Source organism: Strigops habroptila, chromosome 1 (genome assembly GCF_004027225.2).
Source record: "Strigops habroptila isolate Jane chromosome 1, bStrHab1.2.pri, whole genome shotgun sequence".
Lineage (NCBI taxonomy): Eukaryota > Metazoa > Chordata > Aves > Psittaciformes > Psittacidae > Strigops > Strigops habroptila.
The window spans coordinates 115,436,746-115,464,005 of record NC_044277.2 but is presented as its reverse complement, the minus strand read 5'-3'; the positions used below and the strand labels follow the sequence as shown (position 1 = coordinate 115,464,005).

The 27,260-nt window shown below is 40.7% G+C and overlaps 1 protein-coding gene across 12 annotated transcripts in view; it reads left to right on the top strand.

The window, feature by feature from the left end:
* KIAA1217 (KIAA1217 ortholog) overlaps positions 1-27,260 on the top strand; it is a 345,281-nt gene that overhangs the window by 275,273 nt on the left and 42,748 nt on the right. For 8 of the 12 annotated variants that reach the window (XR_003993036.1, XM_030496694.1, XM_030496757.1 and 5 more), the window contains 3 exons: positions 15,873-16,705; positions 24,928-25,032; positions 25,472-25,524. Coding sequence is in view for 11 of the 12 variants with exons in the window: in XM_030496694.1 (XP_030352554.1) it covers positions 15,873-16,705; positions 24,928-25,032; positions 25,472-25,524 (991 nt within the window). In the remaining variant the exon portion in view is untranslated. Of the gene's footprint in view, positions 1-8,727; positions 8,936-15,872; positions 16,706-24,927; positions 25,033-25,471; positions 25,525-27,260 lie in introns of those variants that run through there. The other 4 variants (XM_030496766.1, XM_030496711.1, XM_030496772.1 and 1 more) reach the window with 2 other exon arrangements.

The following is a 27,260-nucleotide window of genomic DNA, read 5'->3' as shown; positions in this document are numbered from 1 at the left end:
AAGCAAGACAGTTGCAAATATCAGCAGGCAACAGGACTCCATGAGAAATGACGTGATGCTGAAATTATTTTTTGTGTGAATATATGCCTTTCTTACATCATTGCAAATTAGATCTCCGTGTGACGAAGTGTAAAGACCCACAGGGTGTGCTGGGTAAAGGGCTAGTCCCACTATCTCTCAATATTTACTATAGATACCTTGACCTTGATAAACTAGGTTGCTCACTTCAGCCACAGTGACCAATTTGTGTATTTTTTTGATAGAAGGAAGTAAAATGAATAGAAAACATAGGGCTCAAACAGCATAGGAAGAAGTTTGTGATCTAAGACAACTCTTAATTGAGGCACTGATAGCATTTCTAACATTGCAAAAGATGTACTTAAAACTGCAATTACTGCTGGGCCTTATACCTGTGAGATGCTCTGCAGCTTGGACACTTACATTGCAAAATCCAGTTGTATATAAGGCTTCCATGACCATTTCTCTTGCGGATACTGCTGACTCCAAAACTCAGCACAGCAACTTACTTCTTCTGATTTGCTATGTCCTCATATTGGAAGAAACAGGATACAGCAAGCATCAGGTGTAAACACACTTCTCAGGTCTTTTAACTATATCAGCTCTGGTTTATAACATCTTTATATTGTTTACATCCTAACCTGTTTCATATATCTGTAGTAGAAATTGTATATTGACTCAGTTGTTTGGTAATGCCAGATGAGACGAAGCATTATGCTTTCCTTTATGTTCATTTAACCATATCTATTTATTCCGTTTTATTTGGTTTCACTGCAGTGCAAAGAGACACAAATATGGAACAAAAATAAGAGCTGAGTCGTTAGTCAGAAAGCCATGCATTTATTTTGATTTATGAGTGCAGTTAGTAACAGTATTTCTTTTTTTAAAGAACAGAAATCTGATATACAGCATATTTAAACCAAATAAATATGCTGATCTGTACCAGAACTGTATGTGTTTGAAACTATTCCTTTTTTGGAAAAAAAAGGGATGACCCCATCAGTTCAGTGGTGCCCTGAGGAAGCGCTGAAACCAAGACTGGTCTGAAGGGTTTGGCTTCCTGCTTTGGTGGTGGCTGTCTGTTATGTATGTGATGTGCTTGGTCTCTTCAAGGAGAATGGGGAGGGGGGGAAGAAATGCTTGCTGCATCTTCATGAATTACACGGCTCCTGTTTGTTCTCAGGAAATTCTACCTAAAAAGTAGCTGTGGAAAAGCAAAAGAAATAAACAGTTAGTTTGAAAGCAAAAGAAAGGGTTGGTTAGAATGCAGCACTAGTTATGAGGGGTGTCATAATTTAACTTAAAAGAAAAATCAGTAACAGCTTTTATATGTTCAGTCTAAACAGTCTAATAGCTTATGGGATGGGTGGGCCATACTATACTGATGAGATAAATGTGGATGTTGGCAAACCAGTGATGTAATTATGTAAATCCAACCTTTTTAGGATTGAAATGTGTTATGTTTCAGTGTGTTTATATTTTTGTAATTTGTGATAACACCCTGAAAAATCTTGGCTGAAATGCCAAGAGGTTTCTTAGTGTACTCACCATGCTATTCTGTCTGGAGAGTACACTAAAGAAGCATAGGAAAATGAATCATGAGAGATTTATTAACTTCTCTCTGCTTAATTGGATAATTTTAACAATTTTTTTTAACTCTTACATTCCATTTGTTTGTAAGAAATGAAATACACTTGTAAATATGCAGAAATGAGTGGCTGTTCACTGATCTGGATGTTTCCCGTCTTTCCAACCAGGAATGAAGTAATACAGACTGGTAGCAGGCTGATAGCTCAAACATTGAAATGTTGCTGAAGAAGCAAACCACACAGAGGCACTGTGATTTCAGTCAGGCTGATGCAAAATGTGCTGCGTCTAGGCTGGCTAGGCTGGAAACTCTCATGGGACTTCTCTAGGTCAGGCGTCTCACTGGAGTTGTCTCATTGATGGCTAATCTGTGACAAGGTCGCCTAGGGAGTGTCAACAGGTTCAGTACAGGTGTAACCAGGCTAGTCCAAATATAAAACCTGCTCCTCTAGCTAGGTTTAAGCTGATGCATATTACAAGCTCAACATTTTAAGGCAAGAAGTGTAATATTGCTTTGCCCTTATCTTTCTGTTGGATTCTTGTTTTACACCTGAAAAAAAGATAGTCTAAGAATGGAAAGGGCTGTTGGACATTATGATGGCCAAAGAACCCTTGCTGTGCAGATGCGCTTGGAGTCGTTAGTCTGTGTGGTCAGGGCGTTGATAACACAATGGAATTGATACAGGAAGAAGTTTACTGAGAGGTAAAAGCTGCGCGCACATGTGCGTGCACACAGATACGACATGTCTCGCCACTTGTCAGAGGTTGGTGGTGATTTCATCAAACCAGAATTTTTGTTGTCCCATACTAATGACCAGACATGTACAGAGGGCAAGAGCCACCTCTCTCTCAGCATTCTCAGCATTCTCTCTCAGCCCTCATTCCCACTGCATGTTGAGTCTCGGAGATGCTGCACTAAGGCCTGATTTATAAAAAGCAGTTATTTTCTGCAGTGTTTGAAGGAGATGAAGCTGTTTTGAACCTTAACTACATTTTCAGTGGGAATGGCTGAACTAAGTGCTAGGTTTCAAAAGCCATTTGTCACTTCAAAGTGCATCTCAAATATCTTTGCTTTGAATATGAGAGCAGATTGCAAAGGCAAGTGATGGTTGTAGCTTCTTTCCCCATGTCCTCAAGCATTCACAAGTCACTTCAACTGGCATTTGCCTGAAGTGCTCTGCTCACTTCTTTCCTAAAAACCAACCTCATGTTCTGACCACCCTTGCCAAAAACCCCACAAAGCGTCAGAACATTAAGACAAACTAAAGAAGTTTATGTTGGATGTATTTACTTCTTCCCTCTTACTCCTTCCATTCTTCCTCTATCACTCCCATGCTTGCTATGCTAGGCTTACAACATTGTAATAACAAGAACTATTGCAGAGTTATCTAGTCTTGAAGAAAATTTGCATTAGTTCATGTTTTCCCATTCTCATTCTGTTTTCTCATTCTTTCATTGATTTTTTTGTTGTTGTTGAATATCTCTTCATATGCTACAGTATCTTTAACCCCCCTTTTTTTCCCGTTAGTGCCTCACCTCCTAGTTCAGATCTCCTATTTTAGTTGGGGGGTTTTTTTTGTTTGTTGGGTTTTTTTGTTTGTTTGTTTTTTCTTATTTATACCTTTCTTATTTCCCTATTTAGTTCTCAGCACTCCATCTCCAATATCTCTTTCATCTCTGGCCTTTTCACAAACTCCTATTACTGTCCTTCACCTTGTCCCGTTCCCTTTTTGTTTTGTCTTTTTTTCTCTTTCTTGTGTAGTTTTACACTCAGAATTCCCTATTACCTTCCTATGTAATTCTTCTTTACCTACTCATCTCTTCCCAGTGTCATAGAATCATTTAGGTTGGAAAAGACCTTTAAGATCATTGAGTCCAAGTCATAAGTTATGTATTAGTTAATGTTTGCAGCATATGACCCTTGCTATTTTTAATTAATATTTCTGCATTACATGTGAACTAAGGAGGAAAAATTTCATGCTACAAACTCAGTCCTCTACATTTAGGCTTTAAAAAGTTTAGGCAGAAGTAAAAGTGCTAATGAGAGGTCAGAAGAAGAGGAGAGCAAGAAGTGGAGGTGCTTCTGTGTTGGTCTGTTGATGAATAATATTTATTACCAGCTTCAGGCTAGAGACCCTTCATTTTTAGCTTAGTCAAACAGAAACCCCAGGCTAGGCTGGATCCACCAAGATGGATCACAGCAAAGTCCTCTGCATGGTCCAGCAAGCATCAGCTGGAATGAAGCTGCTGTTATCCCTTCTAGTTATAGTATCTCAGCTGGACTTACAAAGAAGAATAAAAAGGAAAAAATAGGATGAAGAACAGAGCAGATAGATAGTGAGCTAAATGAAAAGACAAGCAAGCAAGATCACTACAGAGAATTCGGGAAAAAGTCTGATCCTTATAAGCGTAGGGTAGAAATTGCTGCCCACTGGAGTCAGTGGCAGGAGGCTGGGAAAGCCAAAGGGCATCTTGTCCTACCTGGCTGTAGAGGGAATGAGCTGACTCTGGAGGGTGCCTGGCTGACTGTCTTTTAGTGCAACATTAGATGAGACAAATCGTCACTACAGAGCAACTAATAGTGCTGTCTTAGCTTTTGAGAGGTGCTTAATGCATATATGTCTGCGATACATACTGTGATACTTTCCTATAGCTAGGAAAATCTTTGTTTAAATCAGCACAGAAATGAGGGGGAAGCATGAGGTTTAAATTACAGGGTAGAGAGACAGACTGCAGACCTGACGTAATAGCTCAGTTTTGCAGAACCTTCTTCATGCGACTCCAGTGAGAGTTGGCTATATTTGCTCTTGTAAACTTAAAATAAATTTTGAGAGGCTCATGGAGTTTCCAGCACAGGATTTCCCACTTGTACTTGCTTGCCTTTAATTTTTGAAATCCCTAAAAATCTAAAATTCCTGATTATGTTGGTCTGCCATCACCAAAGATTAGACCAAAAATGTATTTCTGGTGTGCAAAACATGTGTATGCATGTATACATAATGTAATCTACACATTACAATCAAGCACTGTTCACTTGGAGCTCAGATGCTTACTTGTGGGCCTCTTCAAAGGCTTCACATATAGGTTGCTCCACAGTGCAAGCTCCAGCTGTTCTACTGAATGTGCTGCTTTGCCAGCAGTGAAGCTGTAGAGCTGCCTGTCCCCTTTATAGTGGTTCACTCTAGCTAGTAGTTATGTGCTCTGGGGTGTGGGAGGGCTTTTTGTTTGTTTGCATTTTTCTTTAAGAACTAGGGAGTTTGGAATGAGTATAAGAGAACTTTATGGCGCTTAATATCTACACCAAGGCATATTGGTTTCACTGCATGCCTTTGGAATCAGTAAACAGAGGGAATAACAAACAGTATGTATGTTTAGGAGAAGATAGTGTAGTCTGTACATAATCTCAAATCGCATATGTCAGGCAGCCAGAACTGTTCTGTTCCCTCCCTGTTTGTTTAGCTTGGCCTCTCAAATTCAAAGAGCTTCTGTAGGATTTTCAGTCTTCAGGGAAACACCACACACATCCTTGTAGATATAATAAATATGGGCAGTGGGCTAGAGAGCTGGTGTGGGAAAGTTGAGGCCAATTTGAAAGAGTTATCAGGGGTTTCAGAGAGCAGTGTGCAATGCAGCATGGCACCAGCACAGCCTGGCTGGGTGCTAGGGTGTGTGTCACCTCGGTGCCTTTGTAAAGGAGAGCAGCTTGGGAGTCTGTCTTCCGAACCTCAGGGATCAGGATTGGATATGACCACTTTTTTCTTCCTCTGTTGAATGTTTGAAGGCAAAGCTAGGGGTTGATATCTCTCCTTTCGCTGCAGGAAGTGGATAGTCGCACCGAGAGGTTTCTGTCATGGTGCTTGCCTAAGCAGATGGAAGAAAGATGCTAATAGTGGTTCTCCACATACCTTCGAGAGTCTTGTGTATCAGAAACTGCAGACAAATCCTGCAGGCAAGTCTATACATAGGTGTTTGTTCTTCTACACTGTTAGTTTCTTGGATCAGAATTAGAAGCTGGGTAGGCTATAGGACTGGTGGGTGGCATGAGAACTTCCTTGGCGGAAAAAAAAAAAAAAAAAACCACCCCAAAAAACCAAAACCCAACCTAAAATAAAACAGGAGAAATGCTTCTGTTGTAATACAGCTGTAAAAGCCATCATAAGCAAACTGTCTTCCAGTTTGGATTCTGCTGGACTGAACTAACTTGTTGCATTTAAGAGAAAACCCATTGACTCCCTCACAAGCTTTGCTCCACAGTGCTGAGAATTAAACCAAGTCTTGAGTTAGTGATAAGCAATCCAGCCTGTAAGTGCTTCCCTGTTTTCTGTGAAGGAAACAGTTGTTTACAGCAGTACAAGACATTAACTGCTTAATTATTTCCATCCATGAAAGTAGTATTAAGGGAATAGGAACCGAAAGAGCAGTTATCAGGGACAGAAAGAATTTTGATCATCAGTCAAGCAATAAGTTACATCTGTGCCACATGTGTATACCCCACAGTAAACTTCAAAATACTCCCTGTCTTCTTAACTGTGTGGTTTACTGATATTGTGTCTCTAACATTTTTTCTGCTTAAAATGGAAGAAGCAAACAAAAAAAATAATGTGATGGGCAAACTGATGGAAAGGTCCAACAGATCAAGATTGTTAATAACATAGAAGAAAGTAGAGCGAGTGGCAATTTAGCTCAGTGGTAACTTGGGCCTATCATTGACATAGACATTAACATTGATTTTAAAGTAATAAGCTAACCTAAACCTCCAAGCTTGATCTCGCAGAAGCATAGGGTGCTGCACCTCTTAGGGGCATACCCTTTGTTTCGACAGAGGGTTAAACTGAAAAGGAACTCTTGTTCTGTACAGTACGTTATAAACAAATATATGGCAAGTGATTAAACATGGGATAATACATGGCAAGTTAGGCTGCACTTGAGGGCTCTGATAAAGTAATTGAAATGGAAAGTGATGCTTGAATGGTTTGTGTGCATTGTTAGAACCTACAAGTTAAATTACACCCTTGGTAATGATATATCTGTGTAATATTTATGATGTTGTGCCTGATGGATTTTAAAATTAAAAGAAGATTCATTCCACTAATGAAAAACTTCTCATATGCATCAGACGTACTTGAAGACTCTTGCATATAGTGCCAGATGTATGGAGAACTAGTTATAGTATGTCTGATGTTCTGGGATATACTTTATCATGCTAGAGTCCAATTACTGAAAATGTGCATCCTACCAGCTTGCAATTCATCACAGAGAAACTGCAATGAAATATAGTGGTCTTTTTTATCCTGCATATTAGCATAATAATGTGATTTCTCACTGTAGGTTTGTTAGCTTGTGAGGAAGAACATAGATGGAAGAATATACTCTGCAACTGTTGGAAAGCATGTGTGGCATGAAAGTGCACTAGGATAATTTGCTTGTATTTCTTGCTCTTGATGTTTTTGAGTCTGACTGGTCAGCATACCTAAGCAGCTTTTAACTAGATCAAGTATATACATCCATTCATTAAAAGGGGATGCTTGACTGGTTAGTTAAACCTGCCAAATATAAACCAGATGCTTCAATGGTAAATACTGCTTTACTCTTATACAGCAAGAAACAAGCCTTGACTGATTAAATCTGAAATAAAAATAAATAGGTTTAACATTGTTTCTGTGCTATAATAATACTTTATTATAGTTCTAGTGCAAATATTTAATAAAAATAATATTTAAAAATATTTTACAACGAAACTGAAAACTAAAAATTTAAGACGAAATGAGTATTTGTCACATTTCTGAAAAGACTGTTTATATTACACTACATATCATTTCATGAAGTTCTGGTCAAGACAAGACCAATAATGGCATATAAATTTACAATGTACATTACAAAGGAGAATGCACAGCAGCTGTCTACAGGGCTGGAGGACTTCTCTGCTGTTGGGCTGGGTGCAGTAAGGGGTGGAACACCTGGATTTTTAGTTTTGGCTACCAATCTGCTCTGATCTTAGTCATGTTACTTACATCCTTTGTGTCAGGTTGCCCTTCTGTAGCGGAAATGAATGATGCCTCCCTCACTAATGGCTGAGGGACTGAGAGCAGTACTGTGATACAGAAATGTTACTCCAGTAAGGTCCCATTATAATTGGTTCTTTACAGCAGTATTAGCTCATGGTCATGTGCTTAAATTGTGTTTTGATTCTTCTGAATACCAGTCATAATGATATAGGCATTTTTTTTTCTCCCATAAAAACAAAAACAAGTGGAAAAAAAACCAAAACACAAAACAACAGCAAAAAACTTACCCCCTCACCCCCCAACCAGAAGATACCTACAGGATTGCTCATATGATGAGATTTTTCCCTATGATGTTTAAGTGCCATATCTTTTAGGCTGTGAATACTATATTTTTAAGAAGACATTTTCTATATTCTGTGGTATTTTGAGGTGAGGGGATGGAAGGGAGGGAAGCATTCTTTCTGTTCTAATATTTTTTTACATTTGCCTTCTCTATTCTTTTAAAAACAAAATAAAATCATCGTGTCTAGTATGGTGTGCTGCAAAGATAACAATGAAATTGATTTATAGGGGCCCCAAAGTTCAGGTTAGCCAAGCAGCTCAGGTGCCTTGTTAATCAGTAGACAGCCTCCTCCACGGGAGGGGCTTGCACTTCCTTCTACCAAATCTGAATATGAGAAAAGCTTCTAAGTTTATAAGTGCTGTGATTTTTATTTTTTTTTCCCTCTAGAATTGTATGTACTGGGTTTTCTAAATAATTGGAGGACTTCACCTGTTGGGGATTTAATATGTATGTGTTTCATGTTGTTGCCTTTGAAATGCACTCTCTTACCTAAACAGAGGTTACTCACTATTTTATTTATGGCTTTCCCCTTTGTGAGTCTCTCTGGTGCTTCATTCCATAATGTGAGTCTCTTTCTATACATCTTATGGGCACACATTAAAAAATAGTTGAGCAGCTGAATCACATAGTGTTACACAGTTTGTGACTGGGTGACATGCCAAGGAGGTTATTTAGTGACTAATTTCGAAGGGGAGGAGAAATTGCAGGCTTGTCATGTGGAAAAGTACTTCAGCCTATTGAAGCAGCGTTACTTAGATGACCGGTTAAAGCAAGATGGCCTGCCCCTGTTGTGAGCAGAGGGAACAAGGAACATTTTTACTGTTTCGAAACCTTTTCCCAGAAGGCATGGATATACAAAATATTATACCGTAGACTGAGGATTTAGATTCAAGGCTGAAAACAGAAAGTGCTTTATTAGAAGAAGTGGAACCAAATGTTCATCTCACTGCTGTAGCCATACAAGTGATTTCCTTAAGTAACAGTAAGTGCCTTTAATTGTTTCAGAGCAAAAAATCTTATCAAAGATTGTTTTATTTGTCCGTAGGTAATAATGTTGTCTCAGAGTGCAATAAGACTGCTGGTGTTTTTAATTGTAGAAACAAGTACTTAGAGTAGCATCAGGATAGCTGAAGAAATTATGGCTGAAGGAGCAGACTCTGTATTATTTGGTTTGAAACTCTCCCTTCTGCTTGTTTGTATGATCCATCTTCAGCATGCGCATTGACTTAAAGGCAAGGTGAAGCAATCAAACATTATTTTTGATATTACCATTAAATTTGTTTTGTGGTTAGCTTAGTATTTTATGGATCTGTTTTACATTCCTTAAAAAGCGAACTAGGTATTGTTTTCCCCATGGGAGCTTTAGGATATGGTATGAATTAAGTTTATATGTAGTCAGGGATATAAAAGGACATACTGAGACATGTAAAATACCTTGAGGTAAAACATTTGTATCGCTGTAGGGACTGGGTTCATGCACAAGTGTGCATTAAAGATATAGTTATAAAATAAGGGACAGTAATGTTAAGAATGTGTTTGATGCTCTGTGGCAGTTATAATATGGTATCCTAAAAATTCTGCTCTTGGGAATGAAATAGTGCTTGTGTCATAACCTTTGTGTACACCTGCACAACTGGCAGAAAGGTATGGAGAATGGATGTCACAGTGATGTTGAGTAGTATGGTAACAAACCATATTTAATGCTCAGGATGCCTCCTTACTGGAGGGTCACGTTTATGTGCTCTAAATTCCACCTCCTAGAACAGTGAACATCATCTTCTGGTTCTCCTGTTTTGTCCATGTCAGCTTCTAGCCAGCTGAGCCTAGAAAAAAAAAAGTCTGTGAACACAGAAATTGGAGGACTGGGTGAATTTACCATCATTTATCATCACAGTCTCATCATAAGAAACATCTTATGTTGTCTGATGGCAGTGTTGTTGATGAAGGGAAGAAAACAAACAAACATAGAATTGAGCATAAATGGAAGAAGACGACCCTGGCGATTCTCTTGCCATATCCATATATGTCCAATTAGGTATTCTGTTCTGGTGTAATCAGTCACTAGAACCAGAAAATTACAGTTTCATAGATGTTCTGAGTCTTTAGCTCAACTCTTCTTTCACCACAATATGGAGATTTTACAGCTGGGCTTATACCAAAACTGTCCAAAAGGAGCTAAAGAACTGAAACCTAGATGCCTGCTAAGAATGGGAAGTTAATTATAATAAGTGCAGAGATTTCTCAGGAGGTTCTGCAACTCTTTGTCTGGAAAATTATGCAGGAAAAAACAATGGAAATATTTGGGACATCTTAAGAACAGCTAGGTGGGTCTTAGAGTTCCCATTCATGGGAAGCTTGAACATTTGAAATAAGTTTTATTTTACCAGCATGTGGTTCCCGTAATGAAAAACAATTGTGAACCCCGGCAGCTCTTAGAGCCTAGTACTGCAGGGCCAGGCTCAGCTGAGGCCAGGTCTCCATCTTAGCCTAGGTCAGCTGTTTCATGGTCTCAACTCTCTCTTTTGGGCATCAGAAGGTGCATTCTTAGGCAAAATTGCCAAATAAACTTCTAGTCCACTGCTGAAGAGCGATGGACATTGAAACCACCGGCATGTCTTACTACTTGGTCTAGAAGATCACCCCAAGATGATCAAGTACCCGCTCCGCTGAAGACACCATGGAAGAGCTGGGGTCCCTACCGCAGAGCAAACTCTGAATTGTCCCAGGTTTATGAATCTGGAAAGCCAAAACTCTACAGCACTTCAAGGATGTCAGAGAAGAAACAATGTCAGTATTTGACTGAAATCTGCTGGGTGGGTTGTGGGGTTTTTTTCGACCTTTGTCTTTAATGATTTTTTACCAAATGTTTTAGATCTTTTGGATTAACATTGACTGATGAAAGAATTCTTCATTGGAAAGTTCCTGACCAGAAAAAGCTAAAAATTATGGTAATATGTTTGCAGTTTTCAAGTATGGCTTTGGGCAGCTGGAGGAACTTGCAGCAGCAGCCAGGCTGGGTTGGTTTATTTTTTTGCTGTAGTGACCTAGTAGAATAGGGAAATTTATAGGAAATGAAAGGCATACTATGAGCAGGCAAAAACAGTCAAGTGTGACAACCTCTCAGTGATGTCTGATAGCATAAGGATTTGGCTTCAGATGTATAGTCATGGTACAGGTACTTAAAAAATTTCCTTTCAGACTGTTTACTGATTCTATAATTTCCAAGTGCACTATTTATAATTGCAAATTATATTATTTTAGAAATATTCAAACTCTGTATGAATGGGTTTTGCAAAAAACGATTTGTGCTTTCAGCTGTCCACACCCAACCTTAATGAAAGATCATTCATGACAGAAGTGATATCACATACTGCAACTACTGATTAAACTCAGGTTTTTGGACAACTTCTACAGTGAAGCTGTCCCTTTATATTTGTTTTTATGAGGAAAGAACAAACTAATGGATTGTATTGTTGTTGGATTTGGGGTTCTTTAGTGAAGTCTTTCCTGATAAGAAAAGTGAAGGATTGCCTCCCTTCTTAGAGGATTTTCTTCTGGTGAGCAATTTCCATAAAAGGTCACTTTACAGATACTTGAATTTATCAGTATTGCATTAGTACTTAGTGTTTCTGTAGCTTTTAGATCAAAGACTTTCCAAGCTCTCAATAAAATTCTTTGCAGCTGTCCTCTGTTTACTGTTGGGAGAGCCAGCTTGAAGAGCATAGGAGCAGTTTCCTCAGGGAAATTCAGGGTGTCAACGGGCAAGTAAGAAAAGTAATAGCTTCACATGCCAGAGAGGTGATTAATGTAGTCTGCTGGGAACTCCGGGGTGTCTCCAAGAGGGTGCCTGGATAAGTTCTATCTAGGGAACATGCTCCTTGTAGGTATTTTGGCAGGCTGAAATCCTTGGGTCAAAGCCAGTAGCTGTGTTCTCTACTGATGTTGAGGAGGCCTGGGAGAGCGATGGGAAAGGCTGCCAGGTCAGAGACTCTGGCCTACTTTTCCCTTCGCTTGTGTTTTGCTGTGAGATGTTAGCAGGTAATGGCACAAGTCAGCTTGTGCTTCTGGTATCCAGCTGTGTGGTGAAGTGTTGGTGTGGTGCCACTGAATCAGTGTAGGCTTAATGCTTAGTCCTGGCCTTGCCCTGGTGTGCATGCAGGCACAACAGCATGTGCCCCATCTGGTGTGCGCCACAGGTACAAATGATGGGTTGAAGGCAACTGGAGAAACAGAAGTAAGGATGGTTCTTTTCATTGTGAGATGCACATGTTGGGACAGGCCACGAGCTGTAACAAATTTAGAATAAAGATGAGCATAGTGTTGCATTAGTCCTGATACTGGATGGCAGACTGGGTTGAACCGCAGAAACCAGCAGCTGATGAAGCACTGTACAGCAGTTTGCTCTTTGGTATCCGTAAGGTTTATGATACCACGGCTCTGTCCTTCTTTCAGGGTAACTGTGCTATTCTAGAGGCCAGGAGCTGCCACAAGCTTTGTATTCTGCTCTATGCAGAGACACTGGGTCTGCTCACCCTTTATGTGAGCTACTAGGAGCAAGACTCTGTAAGGTCATCCATTTGGGTGGATGGAGAGCTGGTTTGCTACCTTTCTGCACATAGTCACATTAAAAATATAGCAAGTTACTGAGTATGCCAAGTAGTTTTGAAATGAAGAACACAATTGGTTTTATATGATGTTCACTCTATAATACATAGAGACATTCCTCAGTGTCTCTAGTGCTCTCTTTAAAAAAAGAAAGCAAAAGATTCTTAATGATGTCTTTTCCCCTCAAATGTTTTATATGGAAATTGTTGCTAGCCATTTCCCATATTTTAACCTAAGGATTAAGAAGACAAGTTTCCACTTTAAGGATGTGAAGCCTGTACGTAGTAGGAACAATGAAGAACTGTGTGCTAAAGAAGACCACACCCTCAGGCAGATGTATTACATGGCTGCAGTCAAAAAGCACATGATCCTATGACTGCATTAAAAAATCTTCTTCCTTTTGCCCTTAAAGCAATTGGCTGTGATATCACCTCATATTTAGAGACTGAGATAAGCCAGATATCGTCTTTCTCTGTTCCTGAGTCATGCAGTTGAAGTCCAAGAACATGTGGATGAAGACAGCCTGCATATTACAGTATGTGTTTTCATTGAGCAATGTGGGGGTTTTGTGGTGGAGAACTGAAGAATAAAACCAGCACAGAAGGTGGGGTACATATAAAAGTAGTGTGCCGTGAATATCACACAGAAGATATATAGATGAGAGGCAAGAAAAGACAACCATTCACATTTTTAAATTTGCCATCAGTGAAGAATCTGGAGATTTTGGAGAAGAGAGAAAGTGTCAATAAGGTGGCAAAAGACACTGTAATGCAGCAGTAAGGGTGCTTGACTCCCGGTCACCAACCCAGGTCTCCGCACCTGCCCTGGGCACCCTGGACTCTATGGCTCTGACTGCTCCCCGCTTCTGCATGCTACACCCAGGGGCTGAGTCGTGGCTTAAAATACAAAGTGAACTGTTCAGGAAGGGGTTGTCTGCCCAGGCGTCTGCACCCTGCTCAGCCCAGTGGGGTCTTGATTCAGGCTGGGCACTCCAAGTGCTATTTTAAAGCAAAAGTAAATAGCATTATATCCACAGCAGTACTCAGACACAGGAGTTTGAGCAGTAGCCCAGACCTGTATTTGAAATCCTCATTTAACGTATGGCAATACATTAAGGTGGAAAATAGGATTTTTTCTCTGACAGATTGCTTTGATTTATGGGAAATGAATGAGCATATATGGGAATATGAAGTCCAGAAGTTAGGGGAAGTTAAACCTGTTGCTTTCAAAGCTTCCATGGAAATATTCTCCTCTCTACAAGGTAACATTGGAATTTTCCTCTCACTACAACCCAGCATATCCCATATGTCTATGGTTTCTGTCCCAGATACTTTTGCATCTGTTGTAGCTTCATCTGAAGCAACTGAATAGGGCATGGAATAGTTTGTTCAGTAGAAACCAGGGAAGATTTTCTTTCTTCGGGCTCTTCTCTCCATGCAAAATATCTGTGGCTGCCTATTCCTGGAGTCCTGATCCCAGAGCTGCTCAAGTCAGTAGGAGTCTTTCTGTTCTGCTGGTCCGGAGTCTGAATGTACAATACAGCTCAGTATATTGCAGTGTTTCTTCAAGGCGATAGAAAATTATGTTGAATGCCCACTGATAATTTTATTAATACTGTCTAGTTAATTTTTATTAATAGTTATTAGTTTTATTAATAACTGTCTAGTTATATTTTATTTTAAATTCCAGACTACAGTAATTCTCTGTGCAAATGAAAAAAAAAATATCCCACGTTCCCCTTTGGCTCAATGACTTTTGTCTGGCTCATTTGTGATCCATCCCAGCGCGCTCCTTTGTTCTGTTACACTTATTTATTATTACTGCTGCCACAATCAGGTTATCTCCTTTTTTCCTTCTGATACCTGATACACCAGATTGTTGATCTCTGGCCCTGGGGAACGTCATTTTTAATTCCCAAGTGTGGAGCCTGCTGTGATCAGAAGAGCTATTGTTTATACACCGCCATCGCAATTCCCTTAGCAGTGGAAAAACCTGTGGTGGGGCAGGAATAGAGCATAATTTCTTGCTTCATCAGCCATGGATCACTGTAACTGCAGTGAATCCAGTCACACTGTCAAAGCAAGGAGCAAGAGGAGAAAAAAATGGTCAAGACTTCAGATCAGCAGCTTCCAGTTGCACATTGATGTGTATTCTGTAACTTTAGGAACGTGTAGTCGGGCTTGGTGATGCTCAGTTTTCTACAATCCCCTGGCAGTGATGGAGAGGGAGGCTGAAATTGCCAACACAAATTTTAGAAGCTGTGATTTTATTTTTTTTTTTCATATATAGTTGGTGGAAGCCAGCTGACTTTTCCATCTCCCTGTTTATCCACCTTACCCTAATGGCACCAGAGCAACCACAATGCTTACTAGAGGGAGAATTTCTCCTGTGTCCCTCATGGACAGTGGTCAGCCGTCTAGAGAGGTTGTTGCTGGGCAGAGTGACATGCTACAATCTCAGAAGCACATGTATCCGTTGTAGAGGTTTGCCAAGGCCTCTGTTAACAAAGCACTAATGTTGGTATGGAAGTTTTCCCTTTCTTTTCCTCGTGTGCTATTCCTTATTGCTGGCAGTTAGTGCTGCTGCATAGAAAACCATGATAAAATGTTCAGTGGCTTTCTGAGTGTGTGCTTTGCAAACTGTCTCAAGCACTGTTATCTTTGCAATGAAGGAAACCCATAGCACATGTTTTATAGGGTCAAGCCGTTTGTATGCAACTTGACTGTGTTGCAGTCAGTAAAGGTTTGTGTGTTGTTCTCCTGTGCTTTGTGTAGCAAAGACTACATCAAATTATTAGCAAAAGGCTACATCCTGCACTGAAGCAAATGGCCAGTTAGTTGTAATATTTCTTTTTCTTGTCTAAGGATTTCAAGTGTGTTTGTGATGCCAGAGCATCAGCATTTTCTTCCTGGTTTGGAATCAGTGAACTCTAGCCTGTGTGTTTGATCAATAAATTGTTTAAATTTGTCACTGGCTACATGTACTTAGAACACCTTGGCACTGAAGTCCATTACTTCAGCTTCGGTAGCTGTGGGTATCAGATTAGGGTAAGATGGTATTTGTGTAAGCAAAAACATTTTTAAAACTCTCGTATTCCTTTAACAGGTAGCCCATTTTATTGCTCTTTATAGTTGCTATTTTTTTTAGGCACTGAGGTCCCGAAGTGTTTTACTTACGCAGATGAAAAGTTATTTAGTCTTGAGGGTTTGTTTTCTTTCCATTTTTTTCTGTAGATGTCAAGGTTGTCACAATCCTTATCATGTTTTACGCATTCAGTAATTTTATATCTTACATGTTTTTCCTTTTCTTTCTAGATGCAGAGGGAAATTGCTTATATGGGCCGAGATGGCCCAAATACTTCTCGTCCTGGATCTGCCACGCACCCTCCGCACGTGATGCCCAGCTCTCCGCCCTCCACCCCGGTACCCCACTCCATGCCTCCCTCTCCGTCCAGGATTCCCTACGGTGGGGGCCGGCCCATGGGTGTGCCAGGCAATGCCACCATCCCCAGGGACCGACTCTCCAGTGTGCCAGCCTCGCGCTCAATATCTCCCAGCCCAAGCGCCATTTTGGAGAGACGGGATGTGAAGCCAGATGAGGACATGAGTAACAAAAACCTTGCCGTGATCCGAAACGAAGGTCTGTATGGTGACCCCTATTTGTTTCACGAGGGGAGGATGAGTTTGGCTGCACCCCACTCCGGACACCCCCTCGATGTCCCTGATCACATCGTAGCCTACCATCGCAGTGCCATGAGGTCATCAAGCACTTACTGCAATCCCTCTATGCAGCCTGAAATGCTGGAGCAGTCCTTGTACAGACAAAAGTCACGGAAGTACCCGGAGAGCCATTTGCCCACCCTTGGCTCTAAAACGCCTCCTGCCTCACCCCACAGGGTGGCTGACATGAGAATGGTTGATATTCATCCTCACCATAGTGCTCACATTCCCCCCCACGCCATCCAGCCTGACAGGTCTTCCCCCAGCCGCCAGTCCTTCAAAAAGGAGCCAGGACCACCCATGTTTGTGGATGCGAAAGCACGGAGCACCCTCAGCCACCCGGGCATGGCCGAGGCAGTGCCCTCTCCAGTTGACAAGCAGGCTTTCGGCTATGGGTCACCTGCGATGCCCAAGGACAAGGAGACAAGGTAAGGCAGAGCTGGGTCTTAATTTATGCAATGAGGAATGTTCCTAAACCACACATCTTCTGTTGTTTAACACCCAGGGGACAATGTAATGTGTAGGAGGCTGCTGCACTGGGCTGCAGTGTTTATTAGCCATCTGACAAGGTAGGTAGTAATTTAAAGGAGATGCACCACCACCCGATATTAATCTGAAAGTATTGTCAACCCATGATGAATCCCTAGTTATTTTCATTTGTGTAAATTTCAGTCATTGGAAAAAATATAATAAAATAAAATGATTAACTAGGGTTTTTCTTTCCAGACAACCAGATCATGTTACAAGAACAAATGATGTTCTGTTCCTGCTAATAAGCAAATATATTTCAGCCCTGTTAAGAATGACACTCTGATATTACAATTTTGGTTCTTTATGGAGTGGAGTTTTTCTCATCTACTGTTAGGAAATGGGAAGAATTTATCATTACTGTCTTATCTCCTGTAAAACATGAATTTGCATAAAAATATGACAGTTGTTTACAATAATATTCCTCAAGGGGAAACTGCTGAGAAGAGCGACTCTGTGCCAAGGAAGAAATTGAAACACGAATGCTCTTCCCGGTGATTTTTCCAGCATCACAAATAGTTAGTGACCTGACTGTTGTTAACTTTTATGCACTGACAATGATGACAATGATCTCTCCTGTCTTTGTAAGGACCAGATTTACTCAAAGGTCTGTGAAGGCTTCTCCTGCCATAGACCCTGCCCTAGGAGAGAAAAATCGTTAAACTGCCAATCGGTTGCTGTGTATTTGTATGAGTTGTGCTAATCTCTAGCGTATTGTTTGTGCTGTTAACTTTTATAGAGCTCCTTATAGAGCTCTTTAGGGAAGTGAAGATGAATAGCTGGAAAATGCTGAGCTCACAGAGGCCAAAGGTAACTGCTGACTGCCTTAACCACTGTGGAGATACGGAGCCTCATATAGCCCCCATACTTCCCTTCCACCTGAGCAACTTGCTCAACAGTCACCTCTGACCATGCTTGGCCAGAAAAATGAATGTTATGAGGTCCATTGGTGGGAAGAAAATGGAGGACAGAACAAAATCAGCCATCCACAAAAATTACAGACTTATAGCTTGGTAGTTATGTTGACACAAGAGCATGAGTTAGGGCATATTACAATCTACGGTCAGTGAGACCTGATTTGTATGTATTTATTTCAAAACAAGCTTTCATTATTACAAGTAGTAAATAATTTGAACTATATTTAAATAACTTGTACTATATTTGGGCTATATATCCACCACTAAACCGTACCACTGAGGGCCTGGAGATGAGGCCCTTAGTGGTATGGTTTAGTGATGGACTTGGCAGTCCTGGGGCAACGGTTGGACTTGATGATCTTAAAGGTCTTTTCCAAACCAGGTGATTCTATGATTTGCCAATTCTAATCCAAGAGATAGCTTCAGATCAAAAATTTTACAAATTTCATGTTAGGGGGTTGAAAATAAGGGAGGACACCAACAACTTTCCGATCTGTGTCTTTCTTTCTCCCCTCTGGGCATCTCTTCTGTTCACTCAGATATGCATAAGGCTGTGTGTTTGTGAATATATAAAAAGCAACTATACTGATAGTTCTGCAGCTCCTGAAGAGGAGCTTTGCACCAGGTGTTTTAGTCCTGGACCCAGAATATATTTACAGTGATGAAAATAGCATTTGCATAATTACACTTCCAAATAAATACATGACCTTAAAATTCAGCATGGTGCGCATTAGCCATGTCACTGAAAAAATCATTCTTGAAAGCTGCCCTTATAGGTTGTAAGTCTTTTTAACCTTGAGAAAGTATGACTTTTAAAAAATAGTTGTAAATACCAAAGCAGTTCATGCAAATTGGTGTGTTTTCTAACTGCTGCAATATTAGGAATTGGGTTTGAGTTCTACAGACACAAAATGCTCTAAGCCTTATTTTAGCTTTGTAATCATTTCATAAACTTAATTTCATAAACATAATTTCATAAAAAAGCAAATACTGTTGAGATTGTACCTAATGTAACAAGGAACACTAAGGGTATCCAGGCTGAGGTGCTCTTTTCCTGCTTCAGCAGGGGCTGAACAGTTACAAGGTTGTTATGAACACCTGAAAAGTGACATATATAATGGCAGAAAGGTATCCCATACTTGTCGTGTATGGGATACAGTTTACACCTATAAACAGTACAGCTGTGTTTGCTTCTGTGAGTAAGAATATTTTGGGATTGGAGAGATAGGGCTGAATTCATCCTCTTTCAGGCATGGTAAAATGAGGTGTATGCTGCTCTGTCGTGCACATTATCCACTTGCTGATGACTGTGTAAAGAACCTAAAAATCAGGCCACAGAAAGCAACTGGTGTGTTCAGTCAGCCTGCATGCAGAGTGTCAGGTGTGGGGTAGCAGCAAAAGGGCAGATTGAGTATCTCGTGGGCTTGGACTGAAGAGGGAGGTCTTTTGCATTTGTGCACTTAACAGAGACTCCCCATCCTGACTCATTCAGGAGTGAGTTGAGGACCTTGCAAGCACCAAACCCATCATCTCAGCACTGCTGTTCGTTCAGTCCCTAGTGGAGTGTGTTGAGAACACTGAAAACATCTCTTGTGCCATCACTTGGTGGAAATTACCTTGAAGTAGCACTGTCACAACCTCAGGACAATGCATAGTTTAAGTATAAATCAGAGAAAAGATTAAAATGGATAGTGACAATGCCAGAAGTTAAACTGAATCTCTCTTCGCCTGTTAATTCTCCTTCAGTTTTTCCAGTCTGGGACTGAAGAAGGATAGATGTGTATTTTATCAGAATATGTCAAGTACTTACAGCAGATCAGATCTCTCATTGACCATATCTTGGTTTTGTTGAAGAAAATGGGTCCATTACCTTTGGCATGTTAACTGCAGCAAATTTAGGTCAATAAAAGATGAAAACCGGTATTTCCAATCTTTTCTTTTGGAGTTTCCCATTTTAATTTTGCATTGCGGTAGCCAGGCTGTCAAGCCTGATATTTAAGCCGGAGTTGAGAGGGTTTTAATTGCTTCATGTAATTCTTTCTTGTATCTGTTTTACCGCAGGTAATTTCAAGGTAGCTACTTCTGCGGTATAAAGCATTGAATAAATTCTTACAGTAATTCATTTACCAGAAGAGTTCCATATAAAGCTCTTTTAGAACAGTGAGAAGATACAAGTTCATGGAGATTTATAAAAACAAAGTATGTTAGTATTCATGTGCACAAAAATATTAGAAGTTGCAACATGTTGCAGCAGTTCATCTTTGAGGGGTCATCAACCCTGAAAACAGGCTTACAGGGAGAGTGAGTAAATTTTTGTGAGTGAGCATGAGTTGTTTAAACAGGGATTTGCTATCATTTTTTTGGATGGCCCATTTATATAGCTTATAGTAGACAGTTCTGGAAGTTACTACAGGCAAAGTAGATGTTTAAATGTTGATGAACTGGAAAAGAAGCTGTTTATCCGAAAGTGCATTAAATTAAATGCCATTTAACTTACACCCTTTGCATTTAAAACACGTGTTACAAAATTCTACGTTATTTGATAGTGCTGAATATGTATATAATAAATGCTGCTACTCACTAAAATACAATCCTTAGAATAGCAAGATAGCTCTACAGGATGTTTTTCCTCTAAAAGCAATTCAAGAGTGCACTATGATTCTCTTCTGCCTGAACACAACTTTGTCCTCTTCTTTTTATGCCACATTAGTGAGAAAAAATGATAGTAGAACTGAGCAAAAAATGTGATCACATTTACAGTTTGTGGCTTGCAGTTCAAGTCTAAAGTGTAATGGCAACATGTAGGTTATTGGGTATTGTTCCCATCACAAAACCACTTTACTTTTTAATATATTGAAGTATGGATGGACTCCCAGTGCATTAGGAAGAAATGGTCATACTCTGTAAAGCCACTGACAGTGAGAGACTCCATCAGAATGCAATGAGAATTGTATAAGAAAAGTGGACTTTGCAGATATGCAGGGCCGAAGTTGCATCTCCCTTCATGAAAGATGTTGAATGTTCTGAAGAGGCAGAAAAAGATGAATGCAAATGACCAGTACAGGGTGGAGGAAAGGTAAACTGTACTTTGGCTTCTGTTGGAGGAACTGTTTGTAGGAAGATGAGATCCAGGCTCCTGGATAAGAGTTGTCAAATAGTATCATGGCTGGCAGTGCTTCAGAGCTTTCCTTTTCCCTTTAGCTTCAAGCTGTAGAAAATTTGAGTTTAACCTTATCCTTAGAAGATTGAAGTATTCACTGGTCTATTTCTTCCACCCGGGAGGAGAGCAGAGTACAGAAGAGTTCTGCTGGTCATTGCATCACATCCTTACAGGATATGTACTCTGCTGTTGTGGGAGGACTTTTGGGGTAAAGTCTGACTTTGACACTTTCACTTGGTTCTAGGGAAGCCGTTGAGAAACTCCTGTATGTCTTCTTTTCCCAGTGAGGTAAAAACACTTCTAATGAAATGTTTCTCTCATAGGGTAATGTAGAAAGAAATGTGTTTTTTTTTTTTTTTTTAACTGTCTCTGACACTCTTTTTGATTACTATATAGGCTTCACTTGGGAGTTAACTACAAAATATAAAGTCTCTGAAAATCTTTCTCCAGAATAGTCTGCCAGTTAGTTCATGGTGCCAGACTTGCATGGCACAGCCTAGGGTCAGACAGGAACATGAATGTTTACACAGCCCAGTTCAAGTTTGTGTCTGTATGAAATATCTTTTCAGTGATGTGAATATTAAAGATATCCCCAGGAAAAGGAAGAAACATGCAAGTCATGCGTTAATAGCATTGCTGTGAGAAGTGGGTACCAGTTCAGCAATATGCTTTATCCTTCTTGGGATTACTTCCAGTTAATTGCAGTAGCGGGAATGACATGAAACCTTAGTGACGCTGTAAAGAAGAAATCTGGTGATGAAATCTGATGTCCCAGTGCACAGTCCCTGGAAAAGCAAGGACTTGCTTTGCTTTTTCTGATTTTGGGGAGTGGGAGATTTTGGAGATGCTAATATAGGGCCCTGGATGTACCCGGGCCTGGGGCTGTGGATTGGGCTGCTGGGGAGAACAGGCTGGTGTGTGCCTGCTTTGCTGGTCAAGGTCTGTGACAAGCCAAAGCCAAGGCTGATGAAGAGGCCTGCTAGAGCTGGGAGTTGCTTCTGACCTTGCCCCCTCTTTACCTCCCCTACCATGCTACTGCCTCTGACTCTCCCAGTATTCATAGGGAAACAATGTGAAACTATGCCTTTCTGTGCTCAGGCTGATAAAATAGCCATTTCTTTCCCAACTGTTGTACAACGGACCCTCCCTGCCCTTCCTGGGTGGTGGAGAGATGCAGATTATACGGGAAATTAATCTGGAAACAGAGACAGGGTTTGGCCTTCACATGCTACACTGTATTTTGTTCTGCCTGACCCTCTCTCCTAGTACTCCATGACTCAGCCTGTCCTGTCCACGGGGGCCCCAGCCTGCCCCATGTCACCAGGATGCCAGCCTGTCCCATGCCCTGGGAACCCTGCCCTGCCCCATGCCACTGGAGTGCCAGTCTGCCTCATGCTGCCCAGTACAGGAAGGGATGGTGGGGCAGGCTGTTCCTCCCACCTTCCCTCTCCACAGCTGGGAGCACAATGAGAAGTAGAGAATACAATGTTGAGAACCAGAAATGTACAACTGTCATGACAGTGTCGGCATCCCTGATGGACCCCGGCCTGGCACAAGCTGAAGAAAGCATTCATTCTCTCTCTCTGCAGCCAAGGTTGCTCCAGCCCTCCACAGGGAAGCTGAAGGGGAAGGGAGCAGCTGCAGAGCCCAACCCTGCCCCTCTGGGGCCATGTGGCGGATGGCAGGACTGGGCCACCAGCCCTCCAGCCACGTCAGACCCAACCACAGCCCTGCTGCCAGGCTGGCCGTGTCCCTCCCTGCCAGCGCTGGAGCACACTGCCTCCCATCACCTTCAGTCAGACCGCCAGGTCTCCCAAAATCAGGTCATTTGATTTAATGCCTAAAAGGTGCCTCCTTTTCAGACACCTGTTTTTGAGATGTTTGGTGCTGATGGCCATAACAAGCCTGGGTATTACAGTGAAACGACTACAGGAAAATCCTGACTTGTCTTTAACGGAGTAACTCCAGAGCACATGTAGATTCTTCACATTCTTAATGCTTTTACCATATGAAAAATAATGTGCTCTGTGCAATTGATTCCAGTATTTCATTCGTTTTTCATCATCTCCTATCTCTGGAACATCCTTCTCCCTCTTAACAACATATTTTCCTAGATTTCATGGCAAAGGACAAGATCAGCTTTGTGTTGCCATAATCTCTTTTGAAGTAGAAAATTGTTTCCAGATTATCGAATGTGGAATGGAAAAAACATCATATTTATGAATTAGTAAAACAGATAGACTTCCAATTGAGTTTAGTTCCAGGAAGGTTTTGTGAAGATTATCGGGGGAAGGGGGGAGAAATGTTTTCATTATTAAGTGTCAAAAATGCTGCATTAAAGTTTGTTAGAATATATTTATCCCAGGCTTTTAGTACCTGTTTTTGTTCCAAAGCTTACTGTAGCTTGAACTAGTTTCTTCTTTTAAAACTTATAACAGTGGAAATTCTGTAATGTATTTCTTGGTTTGAAATGAATTAGGTCAGATTCACTAGTCTTCTCACCACCGTTCAAAATACCTTTCAACAAGAAGACAGAAAAGTAAGCTGTATTAAATCGCAGTAAGAACACATCTGCTGGCTAGGAACTGAGTGAGCACTCATTTCTTCCCTCCTTGTGTCTGTTAGCATCTCATTACTTGTTTTGCTGCCCTGTTCTCACAATGTCTGGGTGTCTTGGAGTCTCTCCTGGCTGTTATCTCTGCGCTAGCCCAGCAAAGCTCTATTTCATTCTCTGAATGTGAATGAAATAATTAGCCTTGATAATCTGGCTGACTACAAGCTGGGCTGGTTACTTGCTTTGTATCATGTCATTTTGCTTTTGCCTGGTATTGGTACCTACATCTGAGTTTATATGGCCCTTACCAATTGGCATTCAACTGGAGCTGGGGTGGCCAGAGCTCAGCTGCTCCCGCGTGCCCAGGATGCTGCAGTGGTGATGGATGACCCTGTAGCAGGCTGAGTCTGGGGCTGCATGTGTCTGTCCCATCTTCTTTCATCAGTTATTGCTGCTGGTCTTAGTCACTTGGTTTTTGAGAAGTTTTGTTCTGAGTCATCTTCCAAAATCACAGCCCACTTTTAGGAGTTGCTTTTGTGTGTCTCCTCAGTCACTTAACTGCTGGCATACAGGGACGCATTTTCAGAAGGTCCTGGCTGATCTCCCATATTGATGTGTGGCTGTGGTGTGGTGTATCATTGACATACTGGCATGTGGAAGTAGGCACCTGTGTGAGCAAAAGGCTATTTGGAGCCCACTGAGGAAGTCACCTGGTACTTGACTAACAGATGTGTTTATGTAAACATATAAACACACAAATGTTAGCCTTCCTATCCAAAATAGCCATTGTTGTTTCGTGGCCTTTAGTACCTATGGAAGACACTGACCATACCTGTTACAGTTCTTCTTTCTTTCTTCTTCTCAGGAATATGTGCATGAAAGCAATCTGGTTTATGATAATGTTACTGTCCAGTCTGCATTTGGTGTCCTGTGCCTGTCACATTGCTGTCCTTTCCAAAGCAGACAGTTGTGATGTCAGGTGCAAAGGATTTGGCCTCAGAAGCAGTCAGCTTGGGCAGATTAAATGCTTTGCAGACAAAAATCCTGGGTTTGGGGAAAGTAAAAATAGTAACAAGAAGTGTAAAGTCTTTAATCCTGAAACCTTATATGCAGGCAAAACTATTCTCCTGGTGTATGCAGAAGAGAACATATGTGCAATGCAGAAAAAGATTATTTTCACTAGTTCCAAGAGGCATTAACTGATTGTTTTAGATACCTATCTCGTGAGATCGTTAGTTTATTACTTAGGTGGTTGTTTGTTTTGTTCTTTTTTAACCAAGCAGATGTCTTTTTTATTGTCTGTTACCATGCAAAAGCTGTCCAAACCAAGATGCGGTAAGCTGCTGCAACAAGGTATATGCAAACTGGTACCCGTGGGCCTTTGCGCAAGCTCTCTAGTGTCTTTCCAGTCCTGTGGTAATCATTCACCTAGAAAAACAAGTCTAAAAGCAAATATACCTGGCTTTAACAAACGGTTCTCTTGTCTTACAGAGAGAGGATACAAGCCATGGAGAAACAGATTGCCAGTTTAACTGGTCTTGTTCAGTCTGCGCTTTTTAAAGGGCCAAATACAAGTAATAGCAAAGATGCTTCTAGGTAAAAAAAGAATTCATTAAATCTGTTTCTCTGTAATGATTTTAGTAATCAATCAACAAAAATAATATTTGAATGTAATAGTAAAAAAATCCTTAATGCTCAATCATTTTTAAATATCTTTACCATCCCCATCAGAATGCTAGGCAGAGAGGAAGAATATGCCAAATGATAGATGGAAATTAACTGCATTACTCTTCTTTGTGTTAAAATGAATCAATGTAGCTACATCTCTGTGCTTTCTACTTCTTATACTCCATTCCTTGCTTAACTTTTATTAAAAGCTGATTGTAAAAAGAAAAAAAAAGCAACTGACAAGCTACTGGTGATTTAAATTAGAAATATGTATGCTAGACAAGGTCATTTAATTTGCTGATTATAAACTTCATTACAGTTTTATTGTTAGTATGTTAAAATCATGATTTTTCTTTTTATTACTTAGTGAGAAGATGATGATGAAAATTGTGTCCAGCAAGAGCAGCACTGACACTGCAGGTAAGATAATTCATTTCTAATTTACAAATTCTTCCTCTCTAATATTACTAGCATCCCTTATAGAAATGTCAAATTTACTTAAATTCCCATTGCTATAGTGTCAGAACTGAAGCTGAAGTTCAAGACATGGGAGTTGATCACATAGTTGTTAAGAGGGGAATTTCTGACAGGTCGAGGTGGTCTGTGGAATGAATTTCACACCTGCGCTGGATGGTTTAAATGAGATACACGGTCTCTGCGTATGGTGAATTTTCCAGTGACTCATCCCATCTATAGTATGTATCTGTCATTAACCCCAGATGTATCCAGATTGCTGTAGAAGGCTAAATATTTCATTCCTATTCTGGTCATCTGAACTGTTCTCTAAGGTTCTTCTGTCAGTAGGGTGCTATGGATGTAATGACATTGGGGAATTTAACAGTCAGCAAAATAGCACTTTCTCTAATTAAGCTGTATTGATCTGTTACTAATTATTAGCCTGTGCCTAAACTGTTCTGAGCAAGCATCAATTACGAAGCCAATAAGAGCTGGTCTTATTTTAGATTCCCACTTGGAGAGCTGTTAAGTGTTTAAAAGGTGGAGTTAAGGCTGTTGTGAAAAAAGATCTCCATGTGATTGGAGTTCTTTGTGTATGGACTGCTGCTGGAGATGTCTGCAGGGTGTGTGTGTGTGTGTGTTTGCATGCCTTCTTTTCACCCTTCGCCATGCACTGAATGCAAATAAAGGCAGTTCCCTACTTCCTGGTAATGCTGTTCCCACAGGGAGGTCTGTGCACTGACAGGTAGTAAACCACATGCATTTATTAGCAAACCTATTATACTCTTAACTAGCTTTTCTGTTGGAGCTGTTAGTTCACGTTCAGGATTCCTGTTTATCTGGAATTGCAGTATGCCCTCCTAACCGGCAGAAATCAAACCAGACCTGGAAACTATAAAACATATGCAAGAGAGAAAGCGCTAAAGTCCTGGTACTGGAGCTTTTCTCACAAGCCACTCTCTGGTCCTGTTCCAACTCTTCCCTTCTTGCTGGCCCCTGGATGGGGAGAGCAATACTTAAGGCTGTGAAGAAAGAAGTTGTAATTTATCAGTTTCTGACAACTTACTGAGAAGTCCATAATTTTTCAAAACAGCTGCAAAATGCTCTTAGATTTCCCCTATTTCAGTGTCATTATACACTAAGAATTTAAGGTATTTCCTACTTGCACAGGTCTCGTCTCATACAAAGCTCCTATGAAACCATCAAAACCTGCACACACAATGTCTTGTGTTCTTCTTTGTATTGTATTGCTGTTTGGCCTTTCCATTTGCATTGTGTTTGTACTAATTCAGATAAATACTTTGTGGGGGACACTGAGTTGGACGTTCTGATCAAAGAGTGACCTGCTATGAGTTTGGACCAGATGACTTCCAGAGGCCCCTTTTAACCTAAATTATCCAGTGATTTGTGTGTGTGTGTGAATGTGCTCTCAATCAAATGAGAAATGGAATAATAGTAATTGGGAAATGGGCCTACACAAAGCAAAGGTGGGGATTACACAGTATGGAAGTCATGCCCAGCCCATCAGAATAGAATGGTTTATCTGATCCACAACCGTTTCCTGCCACTGTTGTTAAAGATTCCTCACTCACTACCTTATCGTATGACTGAACACACGTCCCTGAAATGGCAAAATTATATCTAACAGCTGCATGTCCCCGCATGGGGAGTGGAGAGTGGGGCGTGTAATTTACTGTCAA